General features: G+C 39.1%; 1 protein-coding gene across 1 annotated transcript; it reads left to right on the top strand.

The window, feature by feature from the left end:
• Positions 1-4224: 4224 nt before the first annotated feature.
• On the top strand, positions 4225-6121 carry LOC145550191 (NXPE family member 3-like). Its single transcript, XM_081604050.1, has 4 exons — positions 4225-4301; positions 4649-4681; positions 4842-5030; positions 5102-6121. The coding sequence occupies exons 2-4, from the start codon at positions 4675-4677 to the stop codon at positions 5635-5637; spliced, it is 732 nt and encodes a 243-aa protein (XP_081460176.1). The 5' UTR covers positions 4225-4301; positions 4649-4674; the 3' UTR covers positions 5638-6121.
• Positions 6122-21470: the final 15349 nt, after the last annotated feature.

The raw sequence follows: 21470 nt of genomic DNA, 5'->3' as shown, positions 1-21470 counted from the left end.
AGACCTATTACCGTATTTTCCGGACTATGAACCCACCATACTATAAACCGTACCTTCAATAGGCTTTAACTCTTTTAGAAGATTTGAATTGTTGATTGAGACAAGCAGCTGTTTTCCTAACATATTTGTAGTAAAAATATGTATTCTATATTTTTAGCTGTATTCCTAACCCTAACCCCAACTCTAACCCCATCCCACTTTCTGAAGAAGCATGTGGACCTGACTAAGTGCAGTCCAGGTGGCTTGAAGGGGTTGAAGAATGCCACTGATTACACAATCGGGCACGTGGATGGCGTGTACCATATGACCCTGATGTTGCAACCAGTCACCTATGACATAGGAAAACCATGTTTAGGATCCATGGTCTTCCTGAACATGGTGTTTAGGAAAACCATGTACAATGTTCACGCTTGTGTGGTTATGTAAATCTGGTGGACGCATTTGGAGTCGCCAGTCTGTCTGTCCATGCAGCATGTAAAATCACTGCCCAAGACGCAGATGTCCACATATGCCCTTAAGGACTTGGTAGGCACTTGTGGATCCCTCTATTCAATCTTGGGCATCCACAAGGCCACCAACTACCAAACAGACTTGGATCATCTCCCAGTAACCATCCATCCCACACTGTGGGATGTCCTTGGGGCAGATGGGAAGCTCAATTTCCTCTCCACATGTCCACATCCAGATGCCATATAGGCATCCGGTTTCTGTAGCGATTGTGACTTGTTGCATGTCACATCCCCAGTTCCAAAATGCCTCATTGTCCAGGACTGAATTGCACCTGTCTCATATGAAAGACCTGAAGGACAAGATTGTACTCCAGATTTGAGGGTTACATTCCATCCGAAATCAACCTCAAATCCTTTTTCTGCGGACAATCAATGTGGGTCTTGTTGTTCCATGGAAAGAGGTGGCATGTCCTCTCTGTGGGGTGCTGCTTGCCTCCACTGCTAAGGGACATAAACACTTCCAAGACAAGCACTGGCCCGTACAGCTAGCTGGTTTTGCGGAAAGTGCCGATGTTGAAGGTGGAGAATGTACAGTGTCGGACTCTATCTCCCATTTTTCTACCAAAGACTGAGTTGATGAATAGATGGAAAGCGGTCATGGGGATCAAAGAAAAAGTGGACATGCAACAGATGCAACAGGTGCTCCTGGCACTTGATCACACTAGCAAACTTGTTGACTGGAGAGCGTCGGGATTTGAAAAGTGGAGTTCACTCAAATCACAAAGCCGAGGGGATATTTCCTTTCAGAATGCTGACATCAGTAACTGCTGGCTGAGTGATAAGAGTGGACTCAGACAGTCAGAATTTATTCTGGCTGTTCTATTAAGGTCCAACACAGTGGGCACCCTAACCCCTACTTCGAGCCCCTTTTAAGGGCACCGAAGATGGGGAGGTCGGATGTGTGTGGCCCCTTTTAACCCTTTGGAGTGCTTTACTTGCTTTGATCACTTATAAATACTTTAGTTTAAAAGAAATGTATTCGTCTTCTCCTTTTTCTCCTTACATAGACCAGATCCCTGTACTGCAGGGTTAACCTCAGTCTACCTGTCCTGGATCGGTTTTTTAGTAATGAGGACACAAAGGCCGACTTTCGTTTGAGTAGGAAGTTTAAAATAATTGTATGCTTAACAACTTGGACCGAAATGAAAAAGTCCACAAAGACAAACTTAGTTATTACAGCCCTTTGACAGCTTTCACACCAAAGCTGGAATAGTTTTTACAGTGAATACAAATGAAAACAAAAGGACACAGAGCATGCAAGTGGGCAGGGTGGGAAAGATGTGTGTAAACAGTACATACTGATAGGAGGAGCAAAAAATGAGGGAGGATCACAAATGAAGCAACAAAAAAGGTAAGTCAAACACAACACACTTACATTAACATAACTACTTGTAATTTTGCATTCTATAACTATAGAACACAAAAGATTTGCTGCTTTGGTCTCGAAAAAAGTTGTAAGTCAAGTTTTACTCTTAAATTCCAAACAATCACCAAACACTTTGAACACTAGAATACAATTTATGCAGAGGCCTCTTTGTTGTAAATCCACGTAAAATAAATGATTTTTTTCTGTATTGATAGCCTGTCCATTACTGTATAGCTAATAAAATGAACGATTTATTAACATTAAACGTTAAACTTTATTATTAACATGTGTATAATAACCTTAATTGTACACTCTATTCAAATATAAACAGTTTTTAGTCATTTAAACTAAACATCTTTTACATTTTTTTTACATTTCTCCATTTTCATGAAGTGGTGTGGTGGAGGTGAGGGGAACGCAGGGAGACGCAGGTTGTAGATGAAGAAATGGCAGATTTAATGATGAATGCTCACACAGTCCAGGAAATCAGGCAGCATGGCAGAGCGAGGAACAAAAGCTCAGCACCAGTAGCAACTGTTCTGACAAAGAGCTGACGCCGACACAGGACTATCCAGTACGACCATGATAACGACTAACTGAGACACTAGAATCTAGATAAACTAGAACAGAACTTGGACTGACTGTGACACGACAAACGATACGACAGGATATACTTAAATGGACTTAAATACACAGGAGATAATCACAGGGAACAAGACACACCTGGGAAACAAACAAGGGGAAAGGGACAAGACATCACAGGGACTCAACAGAACAGAGATCTAAATAAACGCAGAAAAAACCCATATCCTTACATCTGTGTGCTTCTTTTTTACCCTTTGGAGTGCTTTACGTGCTTTGATCACTTATAAATACTTTAGTTTAAAAGAAATTTATTCTTCTTCTTCTTACATAGACCAGATCCCTGTGCTGCAGGGTTAACCTCAGTCTACCTGTCCTGGATCTGTTCTTTAGTAATGAGGACACAAAGGCCGACTTTCGTTTGAGTAGGAAGTTTAAAATAATTGTATGCTTAACAACTTGGAGCGAAATGAAAAAGTCCACAAAGACAAACTTAGTTATTACAGCCCTTTGACAGCTTTCACACCAAAGCTGGGATAGTTTTTACAGTGAATACAAATGAAAACAAAAGGACACAGAGCATGCAAGTGGGCAGGGTGGGAAAGATGTGTGTAAACAGTACATACTGATAGGAGGAGCAAAAAATGAGGGAGGATCACAAATGAAGCAACAAAAAAGGTAAGTCAAACACAACACTCTTACATTAACATAACTACTTGTAATTTTGCATTCTATAACTATAGAACACAAAAGATTTGCTGCTTTGGTCTCGAAAAAAGTTGTAAGTCAAGTTTTACTCTTAAATTCCAATCACAGTCTTAGAAAGAGTCAACTTGGAAAAACCTGGCAGAATTTTCTATCAAAGCCTCTTCCGTTCAGGCTCAGTGACTGAGGCTACCAATTGCAACGTGTGCCTTAAGGCACCTCCGGAGCAGCTGTGCAACCTCACTGACACCCGAACCGGTGAACCCTGGTTCTGCTACAAGCCAAAGACCCTCAAATGTGAACACAGGATCACCCACGCTGTCAAAGTTTATGTACTACGTCCAAAGGGCAACGAGGCAAAGCTCTTTCAAAGGTAAAATTAATCCTAAAGCTTGCATCAAAGTAACTGGGGGCAGTGTGTAAATAAGTATACCATAAAACTTTTGGGGGAGTTGTCTGTTCTGCACACACAGACAGAGGTTCACTACAGTAAGCTGACATCTTTTAGTCTTTCAGGTGTTTTTTGTTTGTTTCTTTTTTGATGCCGTTGAATCATATCTAGTGTGGACATTTATTACTCAGAATGGACCTACAAACTTAATATTTTATCAAACCAGAAAACCATACCAGCAGCTTGCAAGAGGAACAGACAGATTAGTGTATTAATTTATATTAATATTGGGGACATTTTAAAATGATCCCAATATGACAAAAAGGAGGATAACATTTGTTCCTTGTTACTTTCTGAGGCATTTTTATTTAATTTTTTCCAGTGTGTCCTGTCTGGTAGTGGGGCACTCAGAATTGTTACTTGAGTGACAAAATGAAGTCCAACAGATTGACTTTCAAAAGTGAAGCATTAGGGTTTTCTATGTGATGTTCCACTTTATATTCATGTAAATAAAACTTTATGTCAATGTGTAATAGACACATAGACAAAAAGGAAATGGAGAAAAAAACGTCTCTGCAGTCATCTGTCGGGATAACAGCATCAGAGCGTCTGGCCTTAAAAACCTGAACAAGCTAGTAAGGTTAGGGTTTCATCCAGTTTATTTGCTCTTGTTACAGTGGGGTCAACTTGAAAGTCTCCATTCCATCTTTAGGACCTTCCAGTATCACCATTTTACCAAAACCAATAGGTAAAAGTTGCTATATTGTCATAAATGTGTTACAATGAATTATTGATTGCCTGACAGATGAATAAAATGTAAGCAGTTTTTCTATGTGTGGTTTTCTCAGACAACTTTGTTCACTGGCATTTTATAATTTACCTGATCAGTTTGGACTTTATTTCAGGTATATAAAAATGAGTCACATGTAGTTGCATGAAACATAATGCATGCATTTAGAAACACATGCATTTTTGTTGAATAACCCGTAAAATGTTGATCTGCTATGAACCTACAATAATGTAGAACAGTTGTTTTTTCTGCTCAAGTTACTGTCATAATACACAATCACAAATTTTATTTGTTTTTTCTTCCAGTTCTCAATGAAACAGTCCCTGTTAACATGTCAGGTAAAGTTGCTGTTTGTATTATTGAGTAAAAGTTTAATATCCACAAAGGTGTTTCTGTAAAGTAATGCTGACCTTCACTTTTTTAAGTCTTCAGTGATCGTAACATCTTTTTGGTTTTCTTTTCTGTTTTGGATGTTCTTCTGAATCTCCCCTCGTCTAGGAGAAGCCATGAGAGCCAGTCCTGCTGGTTATTACTACCAGGGCGCATGGCGAGCACTAGACGGCACCACAGTTCATCAGTTTAATAACGCCACAGCAATCAGCCAGTGTCTGAAAGGGAAAGTTCTCCATCTGTATGGAGACTCCACCGTCAGGCAGTGGTTTGAATTCTTAATTGCTAAAGTTCCAGGTAGATACTCAGTAGAAATGTCTGACAATTCAAATTGGTTCTTTCTGATGAGTTTTCTGTTACACTTTCAGATCTCAAGAAGTTTGACCTGAAAACCCCCCCAAAAACCGGACCCTTTATTGCCTTGGATTATAAAAACAACATTTTATTGACGTTCCGCTGCCACGGCCCTCCTCTCCGTGCTCCTGTATTGCCAGTCAGCCAGTTCCATTTTGTTGCCAACGAACTGGACAGTGTGGTTGGAGGCACAAACACTGTAGTTATTTTTGGCGTCTGGGCACACTTTGGCGTTTACCCTGTGGAGGTCTACATCCGACGTCTGCTGAGCATAAGGAGGGCAGTGGTGAGGTTGTTGACCAGAGCTCCAGATACTCTGGTTATCATCAGGACTGGTAATCCCAAAAGGCTGATGCTGACCGTCAACGATTACTATGCATTGCAGCGAGACAAGATACTCAGAGCAATATTCAAAGAAGTGAATGTCCGACTGCTGGACGCCTGGGAGATGACCCAGGCCCACTACCTTCCACATGACCTCCACCCACCACAACCCATAATTAAGAATATGATAGATGTTATTTTGTCCCACATATGTCCCCAGAGGTGAATTGTAAAGAAACATGGAAGAAATAGAAGACTTTAGATCTTTGTGGTCTGGTAACTATTGGTGATTGGTAACACATACTTAAGAGTTAATGAGAGTTGGGTAGGAGTTGATGAATGATGTACCTACAGTCAGCAATCTTGCTGTAAAACACAATGACCCTTTTCTTTCCCACATAAGCTTTAAAGCAGGGATGAAAAGACTTCCTTTAACCTGTTTTATTGTTTGTTTTTTTCCTTAAGGAAACAACACTTCAGTCATGACAAACACCAGATAATTTGTACATGTAAAAAACCTTGTAACTGAGTCTTGGGGGGGGTCTGTTTAGGAAGTTGCAGTGGTTTAATACCTCTGTTAAAAATGTTAATATTTTTATGATTAATTAAATATTTTGTCTTTGAATATGACATTTATTGCAAATCAAAAAACTATGCAAATTGTTATAAACATGCATCAACTAACCCCCCATAATGACAGAGGTCTGGAGCAGGGATTCAACCGGCAACCTGTCGATTGTGGGGCAAACTCCTACGTCATCATCTTGGGTGGTACTTTCATATTTTTATTTTTAACATATTACCATGACAGGGGCTGCACAGTGGCGCAGTTGGTAGAGCTGTTGCCTTGCAGCAAGAAGGTTCTGGGTTCGATTCCCGGCCCCGGTCTTTCTGCATGGAGTTTGCATGTTATCCTTGTGCATGTGTGGGTTTTCTCCGGGTTCTCCGGTTTCCTCCCACAGTCCAAAAACATGACTGTCAGGTTAATTGGCCTCTCTTAATTGTCCCTAGATGTAAGTGTGTGTGTGTATGGTTGTTTGTCCTGTATGTCTCTGTGTTGCCCTGCGACAGACTGGCAACCTGTCCAGGGTGACCCCCGCCTCTCGCTCGGAACGTTAGCTGGAGATGGGCACCAGCACCTCCTGACCCCACTGAGGGACAAGGGTGAAAGAAAATGGATGGATGTTGTTATTGCGCAACACCTCCCTCCCCTTCTCTCTCTCTCTACTTCCCCTTCTCAGAGGAGGGAGATGTGCAGCCAGCTCTCCATCTAACGGGTAATTTGAGTTTTCTAAATCTGATGGGATTTTACCCTGTTCAGAACTGAGTAAACTCTGTTTAAGCTGGCATTGAGAAAGACTAGCCTGGTTTCTAACGACCTCCATCCAGATGTCCCACCCTTTTTCACCCTGTGAATTAGCCAGATTGAGCAGCCTGCAATAAGCTAGTTTCACAGAGCACACCTGTTAACGGTCGCTCTTTCTCATTTTTACAACGTGCACTTGTTACTGAACCAGGTTGGTTTTAGTGACTCGGGCGAGTCCCAAGGGTGTTGTTTTAGTTTTGGCTAAAAGCAACCTATAAAACATTTCCACTTTTTCCTCCCAGAATCAAACTTCATAGCTATTTCACAACCATCAAAGAACTTTAAGGTGACTCATTAATTGAATGTCCACAACATCTTTTAGATTTTCTTAATGCTAATTATTTTATTAGTAAGGCAATTTTGCAAGGGTCAGTACAGCTTAATTCAGTAGCAGAAATAATCAAATAAGTAAAACCAATAATCTAGACTATCTTTCCCTAATGCTGACACTGAGAACTAAAAAAGGGAAACTTTGAGAGAGACGGACAGAGTTTGGCATTTTGAACCCCAGAACTGGCCTGATGATGAAGAAGGTGTTGTTGCAGCAGCAGGAGGTTCCCAGGACAGGAAGAGTACTGACTTAGAGCAGCAGGTCTCGGGCCTCAGGGTGACTTCCTCATGCTCATAGCGGTCCTCAACTTCTTGTCTTGCAGCTCTGTAGCTCCTTTCTCCTCGTCTCACGATCTTCCTGGTCCCATGGAAGGAACACACCAGTTCTTCCTCTTTGCCTTTGTTCTTTATCTTTGTCTTCATCTTTGTCTTTATCTTCATCTTTGCCTTGGTCTTTGTCTTTGGGGGTCTAAACCCAGCTGTTGAGAGAAGTGCGATTTGAAGCCACATGTTGCGGGGCTAACGGGTTGGTCCCCATGTGCAGAACAGTCTCCGGTTCTGTGGCCCCGGCTCTTCTTCAGCTGCAGAGTTCTTTGTCCGTCTCCGTCTTGGCTCGAAGCTGCCTGAAGGATCCAACCAAAGATTCCTCTTTTGCACCCACCTTATTAAAACTTGTTAAGCCCGACGGACCCACCGGTGGGTCCAGCTGCCATGTGACCTCGACTCGCTCTGTAAACAAAGACTCCACGTGCCTTTAAAAAAAATTTTTTTTTTATTATCCGCTAAAAAAAGCTTTAATCTTTCAAAAACTATTCTGCATAAAGGTTTTGCCCAAAATGTTAAGATTTTAGAGCTATTTAAAAACAGCTGATGAGATTTAAAGGTCCTCGGGCGATGACGCAACTGCCCGGAAAACCCCCGATCAGCTGATCATCACGGCCATTTTATGGCTTCACGAGACAGTGGAAAGACTCTCAGAGTATGGCACAAGATGTCGGCTATGCAAAATCATGACGTATTTTCCGGAACCCGATCTAAATGTATGCGTAATTCATGGGCTCTCCGTGCGCTCTCCGTGCATAAGCAGGTGTGGTATACGGGAGTCTGAGCACGTGGAGTTATCTCGGTTCCGTGAGTTCAGTTTTGATTTTTTTATGATAAATCGATCATAGCAGCAGAAACTTGACGATTTAGAGGCTTTTGAAGGCTTTTGAACAACAACGGTTTTGCGATTTGCTACGAGTGGAGCTAGCTCTTCTGATAGCTGGTGGGATTCGGACGAAGAGGAAGAGGAAGAGCCGGACACAGCTGACAGACTTGATCTCGGTGATGTGTAAGTTTCCCCCCGCAATTTCACACAAAATATTTGATGTTTTGGTTCTATTTATTTATTAATTTCAGTGATTATATGCTTGTAATAACGGCAGGAAGTAAAACCATGTGGTTATTTGTTTATTTATGTTTTACTAAAATATGTTTTATTTTACTAGTAAGGATTTCATGTTTACTTTGGTTCATTACTTTGTAATAAACCTCTAATTCTTCAAATACTTTATTTTTATTTATAGTCAAGTGGAAGCCGAACCATCAAGCTCAGGTGGAGCTGAACCCCCCACCTCTCATGATTCTTCACCTTCTTTGAGGTAAGATGTCCATTTTTTTGGTGGTGATGGTGGTGGTGGATTTTCAAAATTGTTTATTTGCTCTTTTAAATTATTCAAAAAGTATTTTTGACTGTTTTATCTTGTTTCAATAAAAGTTTTCTATTTGGAGTCAAAGAAAGAGCTTTCACATCATCATTATTATACATATTACACTGTGCACAATGGTACATTTTGCATATAAATGGCGTAAATGTCATGACCAATGGTTATATTATATGTAGAAAGTGTCATTAGATGGTAATAAGCTATTTAATTTTAACAAACCCCCAGTATTGATGTAAAAAACACATTTGGCACAGTTTGATGACATTTTGGATAAATGTGCCAAAATGGCCTCTCCGCCTAAGAAATTTCTCACTAATACCATTCTAAAATAAATATGATTCATCTGATTGAGTCCAAATTTGGTATACTTTTACACAACATTTAGATTTAAAAGTCTGTACTACTTTTTTGTGTTACAAATACTATTTTGGTAGTGTTTTCAATGTTTATTTCAAAGAAAATTTTGGCGAGGTTAAAAAAAATGCAAAATATTTTGTATTTTGTCCCTAATATTTCAGGCAGGGTCAAAGCTACAATGGTGCTGACACCAGAAAACCATTCTATGACATCTTACCTTTACAGAGGTACCAAAAGTTTCTTATTAAATCTAATAGCTGTGAGGCTATAAGTGATTTACTTTTGTGTGTTTTTGTCAGGCGGAAATTTATTTATACCCCTTAGGGTGTAAGAGGGGTTTATCCACCTTTTGGTGCGTTTACATTGGCTAGCTTTGTTGCTGTGCCTGTCTCATTGGCTGACTGCTTGGACAGATGATCTCATATCCATCACCTTGGAGAAGTTATGTCCTGATGTCTGTTCTCTTTTCTTAGAAAAGTTTAAGTTTAGCAATAAGGCCTTGGTCACTTCCGCTCTCCTATCAGTTCCTCTTTTCCCCTGACCTTTCACCTACCATCTGCCTCCAACACAACATCAGTGACCTTTAATTACAGTTACAACATTTTACACCTTTTCAAGTTCAATGTCAAAATCACATTTATAACCTTTTAGTTTCTTTGATTTAACATTCATTTATAATGTTATAATAACCATAACTTATTAGTTACTCTTATTATAATCATAATGTGAGTTATTACAGACATTTCTGACAAGAAACCAAGAATAATCCATTATTCTAATTATTTGATACCAAGTTACAGTTACTTGTTTCACCTTTAAGTACTTCCACAAGTGTAAGAGTAAGTGTAAATATTCTTATAATCAAACCAACATCAACCACTGGTTAAACCAATATTAATTATTGGCATAATTATAAGTCATTATTTTAAGTATTTTACTCTGGGTTTTATCCAATCTCTCAAAATGTTTAGATTTTATTCTTTAAAAACCTTTAATGCTTTAAAATAAGGAATGGTCTGAACTATTTTTAGCCTGATGCAAGACAGAAACTTCCCCTTTTCTTCAGGAAACCAGCTCTTCCTGTTTCATGACTCTCTTTCTGCCTGACTATGATTTTTTATGATTAAATAGAAAAAAGTAGAATTAAAGCAAAGTTTGCAGGACACAATAACAACACACACAACCAGATTAATTTTATTACAGTCTGACTCTATTGTTGGGTCTTGATGTCACCTGTGTAATTAATTTTAAGGTAATTTTATTTATTATTACTATTAAACTAAAATCTCCAGCATGGGGAAGTGGGATGAGCTCGACTTTTCTCGACAATGGATATTACCATGACTACAATTATGATTTATTTATTTTCTTTTCAATTTTTGTGCTCTGTTAGCAGGTGGCCCTGCGTGCAGACACACATTTAAAGACAATTAGTTGAAGCTGACAGGTAGTGATTTACTGTTCATGTTAACATTGTTGTGTGTGTTCCTGAAACCACAAAACAAGTCTGGCTTGTTTGCCTTTCCTTCTGTTAAAATGTTCTAATCGCTGCAGGCGACTGTAACATGAACAGTGAAATCAATGGTTTAATAATCTGAACTCTTGTATTGTTTTCAGTCTACTCCTTCAGTAATTCATCAGTTTTTATTTTATATTCTGTTTGGAAAACTGATGTGATGAACTGTTTGGTTTCATACTTGGCTTTGTGGCAGCAACACCTTTTGCCTTAAGGTGGAAGTTTAATTAAAGCATTTCTAAGTGAATGCTTGTGGTTGGTTTAAATATTTTGTTCATGGATCCCAGGCTGTGAATGTGTTCCTAACCACACACTGTTAGAATTATTGTTTATCATTCTTACATTTGTATATGTTACTAGTTGTTTTTCTAAGTAGATGTTTAGTGTTCTAATTTGCTAAAACTGTGGAGACACAATTAAATCTTTCCTTAATCAAGCATGTTTTTACAGATAGTGACTTAGATCTTCCTGGGATAGTCCTGAGCTGTAAACCTGTCTATGTGTTCATTCAGTTTCTGAATGAACACATAGGGTGTGAAAAGGAACACATTCCTTTTCACACCCTTCTTGCTAATAAAAGAGACAAACAAACTGAAGGTTTTCAGAACACATGGTGAGCGGCTTGGAGAAGCTGTTCACTGTGTCTTCTCCTTCTGCAGAAGTTTGGTTGAAAACTCATATACGTTGTCTGTGGTTCTCTTTTTTCATGTAGGTTTAAGAATGTACCTATCACACACTAATCAAAATGAATTATGACATTTTTTTTCTTTTTTCCTATGACCTATATGACTAGCATAGCACCAAGTTGGTTCAATTATATTTCAGTTAATGGACACAAGCTAACAACAAAATGAGAACTGAACTTGTTATGTACGATCAGGACAAGCAAGTTTTTTAGTGACTGAGGCTACCAATTGCAACGTGTGCCTTAAGGCACCTCCGGAGCAGCTGTGCAACCTCACTGACACCCGAACCGGTGAACCCTGGTTCTGCTACAAGCCAAAGACCCTCAAATGTGAACACAGGATCACCCACGCTGTCAAACGTTATGTACTACGTCCAAAGGGCAACGAGGCAAAGCTCTTTCAAAGGTAAAATTAATCCTAAAGCTTGCATCAAAGTAACTGGGGGCAGTGTGTAAATAAGTATACCATAAAACTTTTGGGGGAGTTGTCTGTTCTGCACACACAGACATAGGTTCACTACAGTAAGCTGACATCTTTTAGTCTTTCAGGTGTTTTTTGTTTGTTTCTTTTTTTGATGCCGTTGAATCATATCTAGTGTGGACATTTATTACTCAGAAGGGACCTACAAACTTAATATTTTTTCAAACCAGAAAACCATACCATCAGCTTGCAAGAGGAACAGACAGATTAGTGTATTAATTTAGATTAATATTGGGGACATTTTAAAATGATCCCAATATGACAAAAAAGAGGATAACATTTGTTCCTTGTTACTTTCTGAGGCATTTTTATTTAATTTTTTCCAGTGTGTCCTGTCTGGTAGTGGGGCACTCAGAATTGTTACTTGAGTGACAAAATGAAGCCCAACAGATTGACTTTCAAAAGTGAAGCATTAGGGTTTTCTATGTGATGTTCCACTTTATATTCATGTAAATAAAACGTTATGTCAATGTGTAATAGACACATAGACAAAAAGGAAATGGAGAAAAAAACATCTCTGCAGTCATCTGTTGGGATAACAGCATCAGAGCATCTGGCCTTAAAAACCTGAACAAGCTAGTAAGGTTAGCTCTGTCCTAGAGACAGATGTGGAGCCTGATGAACCTGTTGTGGAAAATGAATTAGTCACAAAATGGAAGCCAGTACAGACTACTCTATACTTCATTTACAATTAATGTAATGTGACGAACCTGAACTGAAGTCAATTGAATGAAAGTGAAGAAAATGTGGCATTCAGTAAGACTGCATATTGGAATTAGCAGTTAAAATTAGTTTTGGTTTTAGTTAAGAGAGTTTCATCCAGTTTCTTTGCTCTTGTTACAGTGGGGTCAACTTGAAAGTTTCCATTCGGTCTTCAGGACCTTCCAAAATCACCATTTTACCAAAACTAAAAGGTAAAAGTTGCTATATTGTCATAAATGTGTTACAATGAATTATTGATTGCCTGACAGAAATGAAAAAATGTAAGCAGTTTTTCTATGTGTGGCTTTCTCAGACAACTTTGTCCACTGGCATTTTATAATTTACCTGATCAGTTTGGACTTTATTTCAGGTATATAAAAATGAGTCACATGTAGTTGCATAAAACATAATGCATGCATTTAGAAACACATGCATTTTTGTTGAATAACCCGTAAAATGTTGATCTGCTATGAACCTACAATAATGTAGAACAGTTGTTTTTTTTGCTCAAGTTACTGTCATAATACACAATCACAAATTGAATTTGTTTTTTCTTCCAGTTCTCAATGAAACAGTCCCTGATAACATGTCAGGTAAAGTTTCTGTTTGTATTATTGAGTAAAAGTTTAATATCCACAAAGGTGTTTCTGTAAAGTAATGCTGACCTTCACTTTTTTAAGTCTTCAGTGATCGTAACATCTTTTTGGTTTTCTTTTCTGTTTTGGATGTTCTTCTGAATTTCCCCTCGTCTAGGAGAAGCCATGAGAGCCAGTCCTGCTGGTTATTACTACCAGGGCGCATGGCGAGCACTAGACGGCACCACAGTTCATCAGTTTAATAACGCCACAGCAATCAGCCAGTGTCTGAAAGGGAAAGTTCTCCATCTGTATGGAGACTCCACCGTCAGGCAGTGGTTTGAATTCTTAATTGCTAAAGTTCCAGGTAGATACTCAGTAGAAATGTCTGACAATTCAAATTGGTTCTTTCTGATGAGTTTTCTGTTACACTTTCAGATCTCAAGAAGTTTGACCTGAAAACCCCCCCAAAAACCGGACCCTTTATTGCCTTGGATTATGAAAACAACATTTTATTGACGTTCCGCTGCCACGGCCCTCCTCTCCGTGCTCCTGCATTGCCAATCAGCCAGTTTCATTTTGTTGCCAACGAACTGGACAGTGTTGTTGGAGGCACAAACACTGTAGTTATTTTTGGCGTCTGGGCACACTTTGGCGTTTACCCTGTGGAGGTCTACATCCGACGTCTGCTGAGCATAAGGAGGGCAGTGGAGAGGTTGTTGACCAGAGCTCCAGATACTCTGGTTATCATCAGGACTGGTAATCCCAAAAGGCTGATGCTGACCGTCAACGAAGGGTAGTTCGTTGACGGTCAATGTTCATGTTAACATTGTTGGAACCACAAATACTTGCTTGTCCTGATCGTTATGTACGATCAGGACAAGCAAGTATTTTATTTTGGAATATTCTTCCTCTTAACTTCACAACCCACAAACATGGAGTCAAATCCAAATAAAACTATGAACACAGCTTAAATTTATTGTTATTTATTCCTAAATAAATCACAACACAATAATCCCCAGTTTTCTAAATGTTCTAAACAGGCAAAATACTACAAAGTAATTTATGTTTTTAAAATGTTGGGACTGTGACAGACTGGCGACCTGTCCAGGGTGAAACCCGCCTCTCGTCCGGAACGTTAGCTGGAGATGGGCACCAGCAACCCTCTAAGGGACAAAGGTGTAAAGAAAATGGATGGATGGATGGATGAAATACACATATATATAAAAAAATATCTAAATGCTCTCTGGTATTGTTGTAGGGACCGGACCAAATATGGAGGTGGGCCGGATCTGCCCCGCAGGCCATAGTTTGAGGACCCCTGGTTTAGATCAACATTAGATTCTTTTTCTTCTTTTGCTCTTTGCTCCTTTGGTTTGTTATTTTGTTTGCATTTCCTTTTAATTAATATAAAGCACTTTGCATTGCCTTGTTGAAAATGTGCGATATAAATAAAATTACCTTGCCTTACCTTACACATCTGAATGTCAGGCTGTGTATGAATATTTGTACCGTATGACTTTACAAAGAAGCTGTACACATTTGTAACCACAGCAGATGGGTAGTTTGGACCCATTTTGATGCATTAATTTTTAAGCATATGATGTAATAACAAAAACCTTAGCAGAGACAGACATGTATCTATACCATTGATCACTTTAGTATTCAGCTGTTCATGAAGTCATCCACAGACATTTACCCATCCTCTACATTTTTCACATGCGAGTGTTGAAAAAGGAATAAACTCTACTCTACCCTCCAAGTGCTCTGGGTAAAGCACGCTAAAAAAGATGTTACACTTATTGTCCGCCAGATCTCCACAACTGCAGAACATTCATAGTAAGAAACTCCTGAGACTGGGTTGGAGGTTCGGTTCCTTGACATTCATTTATTGCTCTCTGCAAACCAACTGGATCGATGGACAGGTTTTGTCACAACAATTATGGGCTGTTCTGTTCTCACACGACTGTTAAATCCACCAACTTAATTGTCTCATTATTGAAATATGCTAACCTGCTAGACGGCTTCATGCAGGATGATCCTGGTAAGAAGGGTAGATGGCATTTAATATGCATAGTAACATAAGCCTTAAGTGAGATTTTGTTTTTATTCTTTGTTGGGGCCTGCCATGTACTGCTTTCAATAGATTGAATGGAGGCACTTGTTATTCTTCATCTCTGTCTCTTGTGCCACTACCCAAAAAAGCCACCCTGGGCAGTTGTCCAATGGAATAAGAAAAGCCAGATGCACATTTTTCTCTCTCTGGCTGAAGTTAAATCAGACCAAACCGCTCTTGTTTTAGCTTAGTCATAATTACCAAACTTGCTTTCATTTTCTAAATGCCAGTGTAATGCTCAGAACTGAGGACCCGAAATTTCAGTCAGACACAAGGTATAAAAAAAACAAAAAACAATAAGATCTTTATTGAGGATCAGGGTATGGGACAGGCAACCACCAGCAATGGGACAGGAACCTCAGAGGACAGAGAAACAGGTTAGTGGGTTGTAGTCTTGGGGCCAAGGCAGAATAAGAAAAGCCACTAACTTTATTAAAGAATTGTGGAGGATGAGGGGTCCAGGTAGCACAGTGGTTTGTGTTGGGTAATGCATCCAGGAAGGAACAGAACTAGGAGGTCAAGGGGTAGGGGCAGGATCAGGATAGGAGGACAAGGCAAAACTTATCTGAGGGGCAGGCGAAGAGCAGTGGTCAGGGCACAGAAACGGGTCCAACACGTGCAGGCAATATCAGGCAGACAAATCCAGGGGCGAGGCAGGATGCAGAGGTCAAAAGGCAGAAGCAGGTCCAGAAAGCAGAAGCCAGTGAAGAATCCAACGTGGCCTAGACAGGGCAGGAAAATCCAAGGGACAAAAAACGTGATCGAGATCGTGGTCAGGTCAGGAGGAAATGCTGGATATCTACTCACAGCAAGGCTTTCAAAAATCTGGCACCGTCTGCCTGCCTGAGAGCTGAATATAACTGCTGGTGAACAGGTGGAAGACATGAGCCTGATTGTTCTCCAGCACAGCAGCATGCAGGTGAACCAGATGAGCTTGATGGGAGAGGTGAGTACTGAGGAGAAAAACAAGGCAGGCAGACGGGCCAGAAACATGACACCCAGAAGGCCTGGAAAGAGCATTTATTTATTTTTGAAATTTTATAAAACTTTCCTTGAATTCAAAAGTTTACATAAATTTGGTCAGAATCATGGATTACAGTCTTGTAAACTGGGTCAAAAAGTCTTTTAAAGTGTATAACTTAGGTCAAACCTTTAGCATTTTCTTCCACAGTCTCCCACAATAGCTTGCTGAAGTTTTTGTTTAGTTCTTAGTGACAGATCTGGTGGATCTGAGCCCATTTGTGCAAGCTGCCTCACTTGCTCGTGACTTTTCTGATATCTCCACCACTTCTCCAGAGGCTTGAGATCAGAACTTTATGAAGACCCCACCAAAACATTGACTTTGTTCTCTTTAATCCACTTTGTAACCACTTTAGATGTATGGTCAGGATTATTGTCTATTTGTCCAATCTGTGCCTAAACATTTACTGTCTGGCTGATGTCTTGAGATGTTGCTTCAAAATTTCCACATAATCTTATTTCCCCATGATCACATTTATTTTATGAGGTGCACCAGTTCCTCCTGCAGCAAAGCAGCCCCAATACATGATGCTTATTCCCCCGTACATCAACTTTGAGATGGTACAAGTAACCTACTTTTTCCTCCAAATGTAACAATGGCCATTATGCCGAAACAGTTTCATCAGACTACAGGACACGTCTCCAAAAATTAAGATCTTTGTCCCTTTCTGGATTAGCTGAGTGGAATCTGGCCTTTTCTGTTTTTTTGGAGAAAAGGCTTCGTCCTTGCTGAGCAGTATGTCGGAAGAGGGCAGTTTCACTGTGGACGAGGACATTGTGTCATTAGCTTCAGTAGCATCCACACAAGGTCTGAGGTTTTTACTCAGGGGTGGATTTGCACATTTATATGTTCATCTCTGGGACGCATCACCAGTGCGACAGCCGGAAACTCCCACCATGTCTATGTTTGTGTATAATTGTTTGAAGACATGAACGCAGCACCTTCAGTCATAAGTAAATGGCTCCCATGGATTAACCAGACGCTTCCAGATATTTGTTTTTCTTAACACACTTTATAAGAAAAAATGATTAGAAGTCTTATATACTTTGGAGTTAAAAGTGAGGAGAATGATATATTGTTTGTAAGTTATATTCTTAATTATATTCTTTTTAATTGTTTGACAATAACAAGCAAAAAAAGATACTGTGTTTCTCATTGGATTATTTTCAGGTTTGAGTATTTAAGAAATTATGTGACATTTTCTTGGCACAGTTTGAATATCTTAGTAGCAACTGAGCTATTTAAATGTCACAGCCTACTTGAGTACAGATGGTTCTGGTGGCTTCTTAAAATAAAATAATACACCTTATCACAAAGCCGAAGTCATCTCAAACTGCTTCTTGAATATTGCAGTGAGTGAACGCACTCTAGAGACTTTTTATTAGAGAATTTTTGGTATTATCATTTTGTTATTACTTTAGTTCATATTCAGTATAATGTTCAGTTTAAAGTGTTCTCTTCCTTCTTTGTGTATAAACTGACCTGGAGGCCCCATCTGCCTGTGTCTTCATGTGAAACAGTTAACTGTGTGTTTCTAAGACCTTAAATTACGTTTCCACAGGTGCTTTCTTATCAACCGGAATACTCCCTATTTTAGAAACTGCCTGTGTGCAGTCATAAATTATCTCTGTTGTCTTATTTAGCTATCCTCCCTGTCTCTGCTTGATAATAAAAGACAAGCTGTAACCAAAGGTCTTTAGAACGCTCAGTGAACGGCTTGGAGGAGCAGTTTGCTGAGTCTTCTCCTTTTGCAAAAGCTTGGTCATAAAATTCATATACGTTGACTGTGGTTCTTTTAATGAAGGTTCAAAAGGAAAAACACCTATCATTATTTGGTGCCGAAACCCGGGATCTCTCACATCGACCGCTGTCAGGCAGAGGAAGACGCGCTGAATCCATGCATGGCCAGAAGTCATTTGGACCTGGAAAGAAAGACCCAGGAAGTAAATTCTTCGCTGGGCCAGCGACGTAGGTCCAACTATGTCTGCCAACGGTGGAGTGACGAGATCCAACTGGACATCCCGATAGCTACAGAAAGGTAGGTGAATTTTAAAATGGCTATTTTAGAGGTTTGAGAATCCTTTTATGATGGTCGCTCTGCTAAAACTCTGTGGTTTGAGAATCCTTGTTAGATGTCGCTCTGCTAAAACTCTGTTCAAGGAGACCCCATAAGGGCAAGTCCTCACCGAATAGGAAGCTGTTATTACTGTTCTGTTATTACTGTGCTGACATTGCTGTTGGCTATTGCTGCTTTGTTGATGTGTGTGCATGAAGGAGTGAATGGTGTTTCTCTCTCTGAGAGTAAAACTCTCTGTCTTCAGAATTAGAATCCAAAGTGAAGAACCGCTTGGAAGCTCGGCTCCAAGTAGAAGCCTGTTCTTCAGAAGGCACTGAGCGCTGACCTACGGCACTCTCTGAGAGAGCACACAATACAAAAATTCCAAAGCTAAAATTTCAAGTGTTTTAAATAATGGAAAACACAAAGTCTTGTAATTCCTCACTCGCTGAGGGCCCAGACGGGGATGAAAAGTACATGCTGTCCAGGTTTCCTGGTAGCACTGTACACATGAAAAAATGGAGAAAGAAATATAAAATAGATGGGAAGCTAAAAATTGATCAATGGAAAACAATTGTGGCAATTTTGGAGAGTAGTGTAGAAAGAAAAATGGGTAAATACTGGTGCTTGTTTTGTTTTGTTTTTCTTTTTGAGCTTTCCTACATTTTCAAAGAAAAGCCAGTTGAGAGACATCTCACTGAAATAATAAAAAAAAATTGGTAACAACTTTGTATGCTAAAAGTGGAATTATGACTTTCCTGAAGGAGAAGAAGCTGGAAAATAAAACTAAATAATAAAATTCTCCTCAGAGAACAATGTTTAATGTATTGTGTCGTAATCAGATTATAACACCAACTTGGTGAAATGATCCTTTGCCATCTATCTGGAGGGGTCAGCAGTCAGAGTAAGGTACCGACCTGGACATTATCCAGCCTCATGTCTCCCTTAGGCCTTGAGAGGAGGGCTGCCCGCTGACTTCACAGTCTGCAGCACTGAGATCAACAAATTTAGAGAAATCCATTGTTCTCTGGTGAGACGTGTCTCAGATGAAGTTAACATAAACTTACATTCTGCATTTCAACGGTTAATATTGTACATGATAAAAGAGACTACGGCTTTTAACATGTTTCATATTTATATACGTTTGAATAAGGAAAAGATTTATGACTTCTTAAAATGTTGGAGAATAAGCACTAAAAAACTATACGATGAAAAGAAAGAAAAGTTATATGTAAAATGTTTGTGTAAAAAGAAAAGAAACACAGAAAGACAAGCAAACACTAATTGACTCTTATTTGCTTCTTTCCTTTTCCTCTGTCTGAGCCTCGCTGCGGTACGTCCGACCTCTGACCTCAGCTCAGACCTGTCCTGCCGATCAGATGACGTCCCTCCTTCATCACCAGCCAATGACATTTGATAAAGTCAAAAAGGACAGGAGGATTTCTACCACCTGGACACTGAAGGCACTAAAGTGTCCACTGATCCTGATTCCTGGAAATCTGGGAACTGCCATGCAGCAGAACTACTGTATGGAGTCCTGCTAGACGTTTGGACTGGAACTATATCTCCATGTTTGGCTGCAACAGAACTTTTACAACCCCCGCTGGTTTACTCTTTGGCATCAGCGTGGAGAAGGAAAATAATGTGCTTTAAAGAAAAAGAAAGCAAACTGAACTGTTTTTCACTTGTTTCATTGGTGGACTAAGGGACGGTCTGGACAACTTATAAAAAAATCCAACACCAGAGCCAGTTGGACTGACAGGGAGCTGGAGGAGAGACGGAGGGAGGACCAGCTGCAGCGACGCCAGCAGCAGGAGGGGGAAGCGAGAAGCAAGACAGAAAGGAGAAATGCGAGAAGGTATACGCACATTGCTGTGATAGAGAATGTGCTCACTAATCCTGTTTGCATATAGGAATTATCTATCTAGAAAATAACATTTTGAAGATTTTTAGGTACAATGTTAGATAAAATCATTCATTTTGTACCCGTTAACTCAGTCCTTAACAGAAGGACAAGTGATCATCTTAGGGCCCACGAGCCATAGATTGGGAAACTGTGAAGGAAAAAACTGTAATGGCTAAAAGTTAAGAAAAAAATACTGATAGCGTGATGCAGCTAAATTACACCAACTAAAAATTATTACAGATTCAAAGTTAATGATTTGCAAATGTTTTATTTTCTTTAAAATAAATTCTAGTTTGAAACTAAATTAAACATCTAAGTGTTGAAAATAATTGATATTGCAGTGTTGAAATATTATGAAATATTTATTTGCATTTAACTGAAACATTTAACTTAGAGCTGAATTCTATAAAGAATCTACAAATTGATTGGTTTTGTGTTTGTGTATTTTATATTATAATGAATGAAAATTATTATGAGAAGCAATACATTTTCCTACAAAATTGAGTAACGGATGAAATTATTGACCATTTAATTTACAATATAAAAAAACGTACATTGTTAACTTTTCTGAAATACAAGGTTAAGTGAAAGTCTGAGACTTTAAGCAACCTGGGAGATGTAAATGTCTACTAAAAACTGATAATAGTGACTAAAAGCAACATTTTCTAGATTTCAGTCAAACATTTTAATCCAGATTTGATTGATAGTCAAGAAATTCAAAAAGAAAATTTTGAATTAGAGGATTTGAGATTTGGTTTAAATTAAAGATGGTCATTTTTATTTTAGAGAAATAAAATAGAAATTTTGAAAGCAGCTGAATTTAAAAAAAAAAAAAAAAAAGAGAGGTAAACCTGTAATTAAAAAGACTTGTTTGCTAAAGGATCTTCTAAAAGCAATAAACTTGTGAGTTCACCTGAATGAACTATTAATCCTCCCAAAGTCTTTATGTGAAGCTTAAGTGATTGTGACACATCGGCAATGCCATGTGTAAAAAGGGGGGAAAGGGAAAATGGTGAGGTAATATTATATAGCTACCAAATTCTTACATAAAAGTTTTTTTTGTTATGAACTTTTGAATTAACAAATACTGTTAAATGATTTATGCTTTTTCTAAATGAGTTGAAGTAGTTCCAGCAAAGCCTGCTTTTGAAATAATTCATGGGAGAGCTTACAGATTTCCTCTGTTTGCTCCAGACTTGCAGAAAGCTGATGAAGAACAAACATTAGCAGATTATATGA

Source organism: Poecilia reticulata, chromosome 23 (genome assembly GCF_904066995.2).
Source record: "Poecilia reticulata chromosome 23, P_reticulata-male-v2, whole genome shotgun sequence".
NCBI lineage: Eukaryota > Metazoa > Chordata > Actinopteri > Cyprinodontiformes > Poeciliidae > Poecilia > Poecilia reticulata.
The sequence above is the reverse complement of the archived record's forward strand: the minus strand, read 5'-3'. Positions and strand labels throughout refer to the sequence as shown.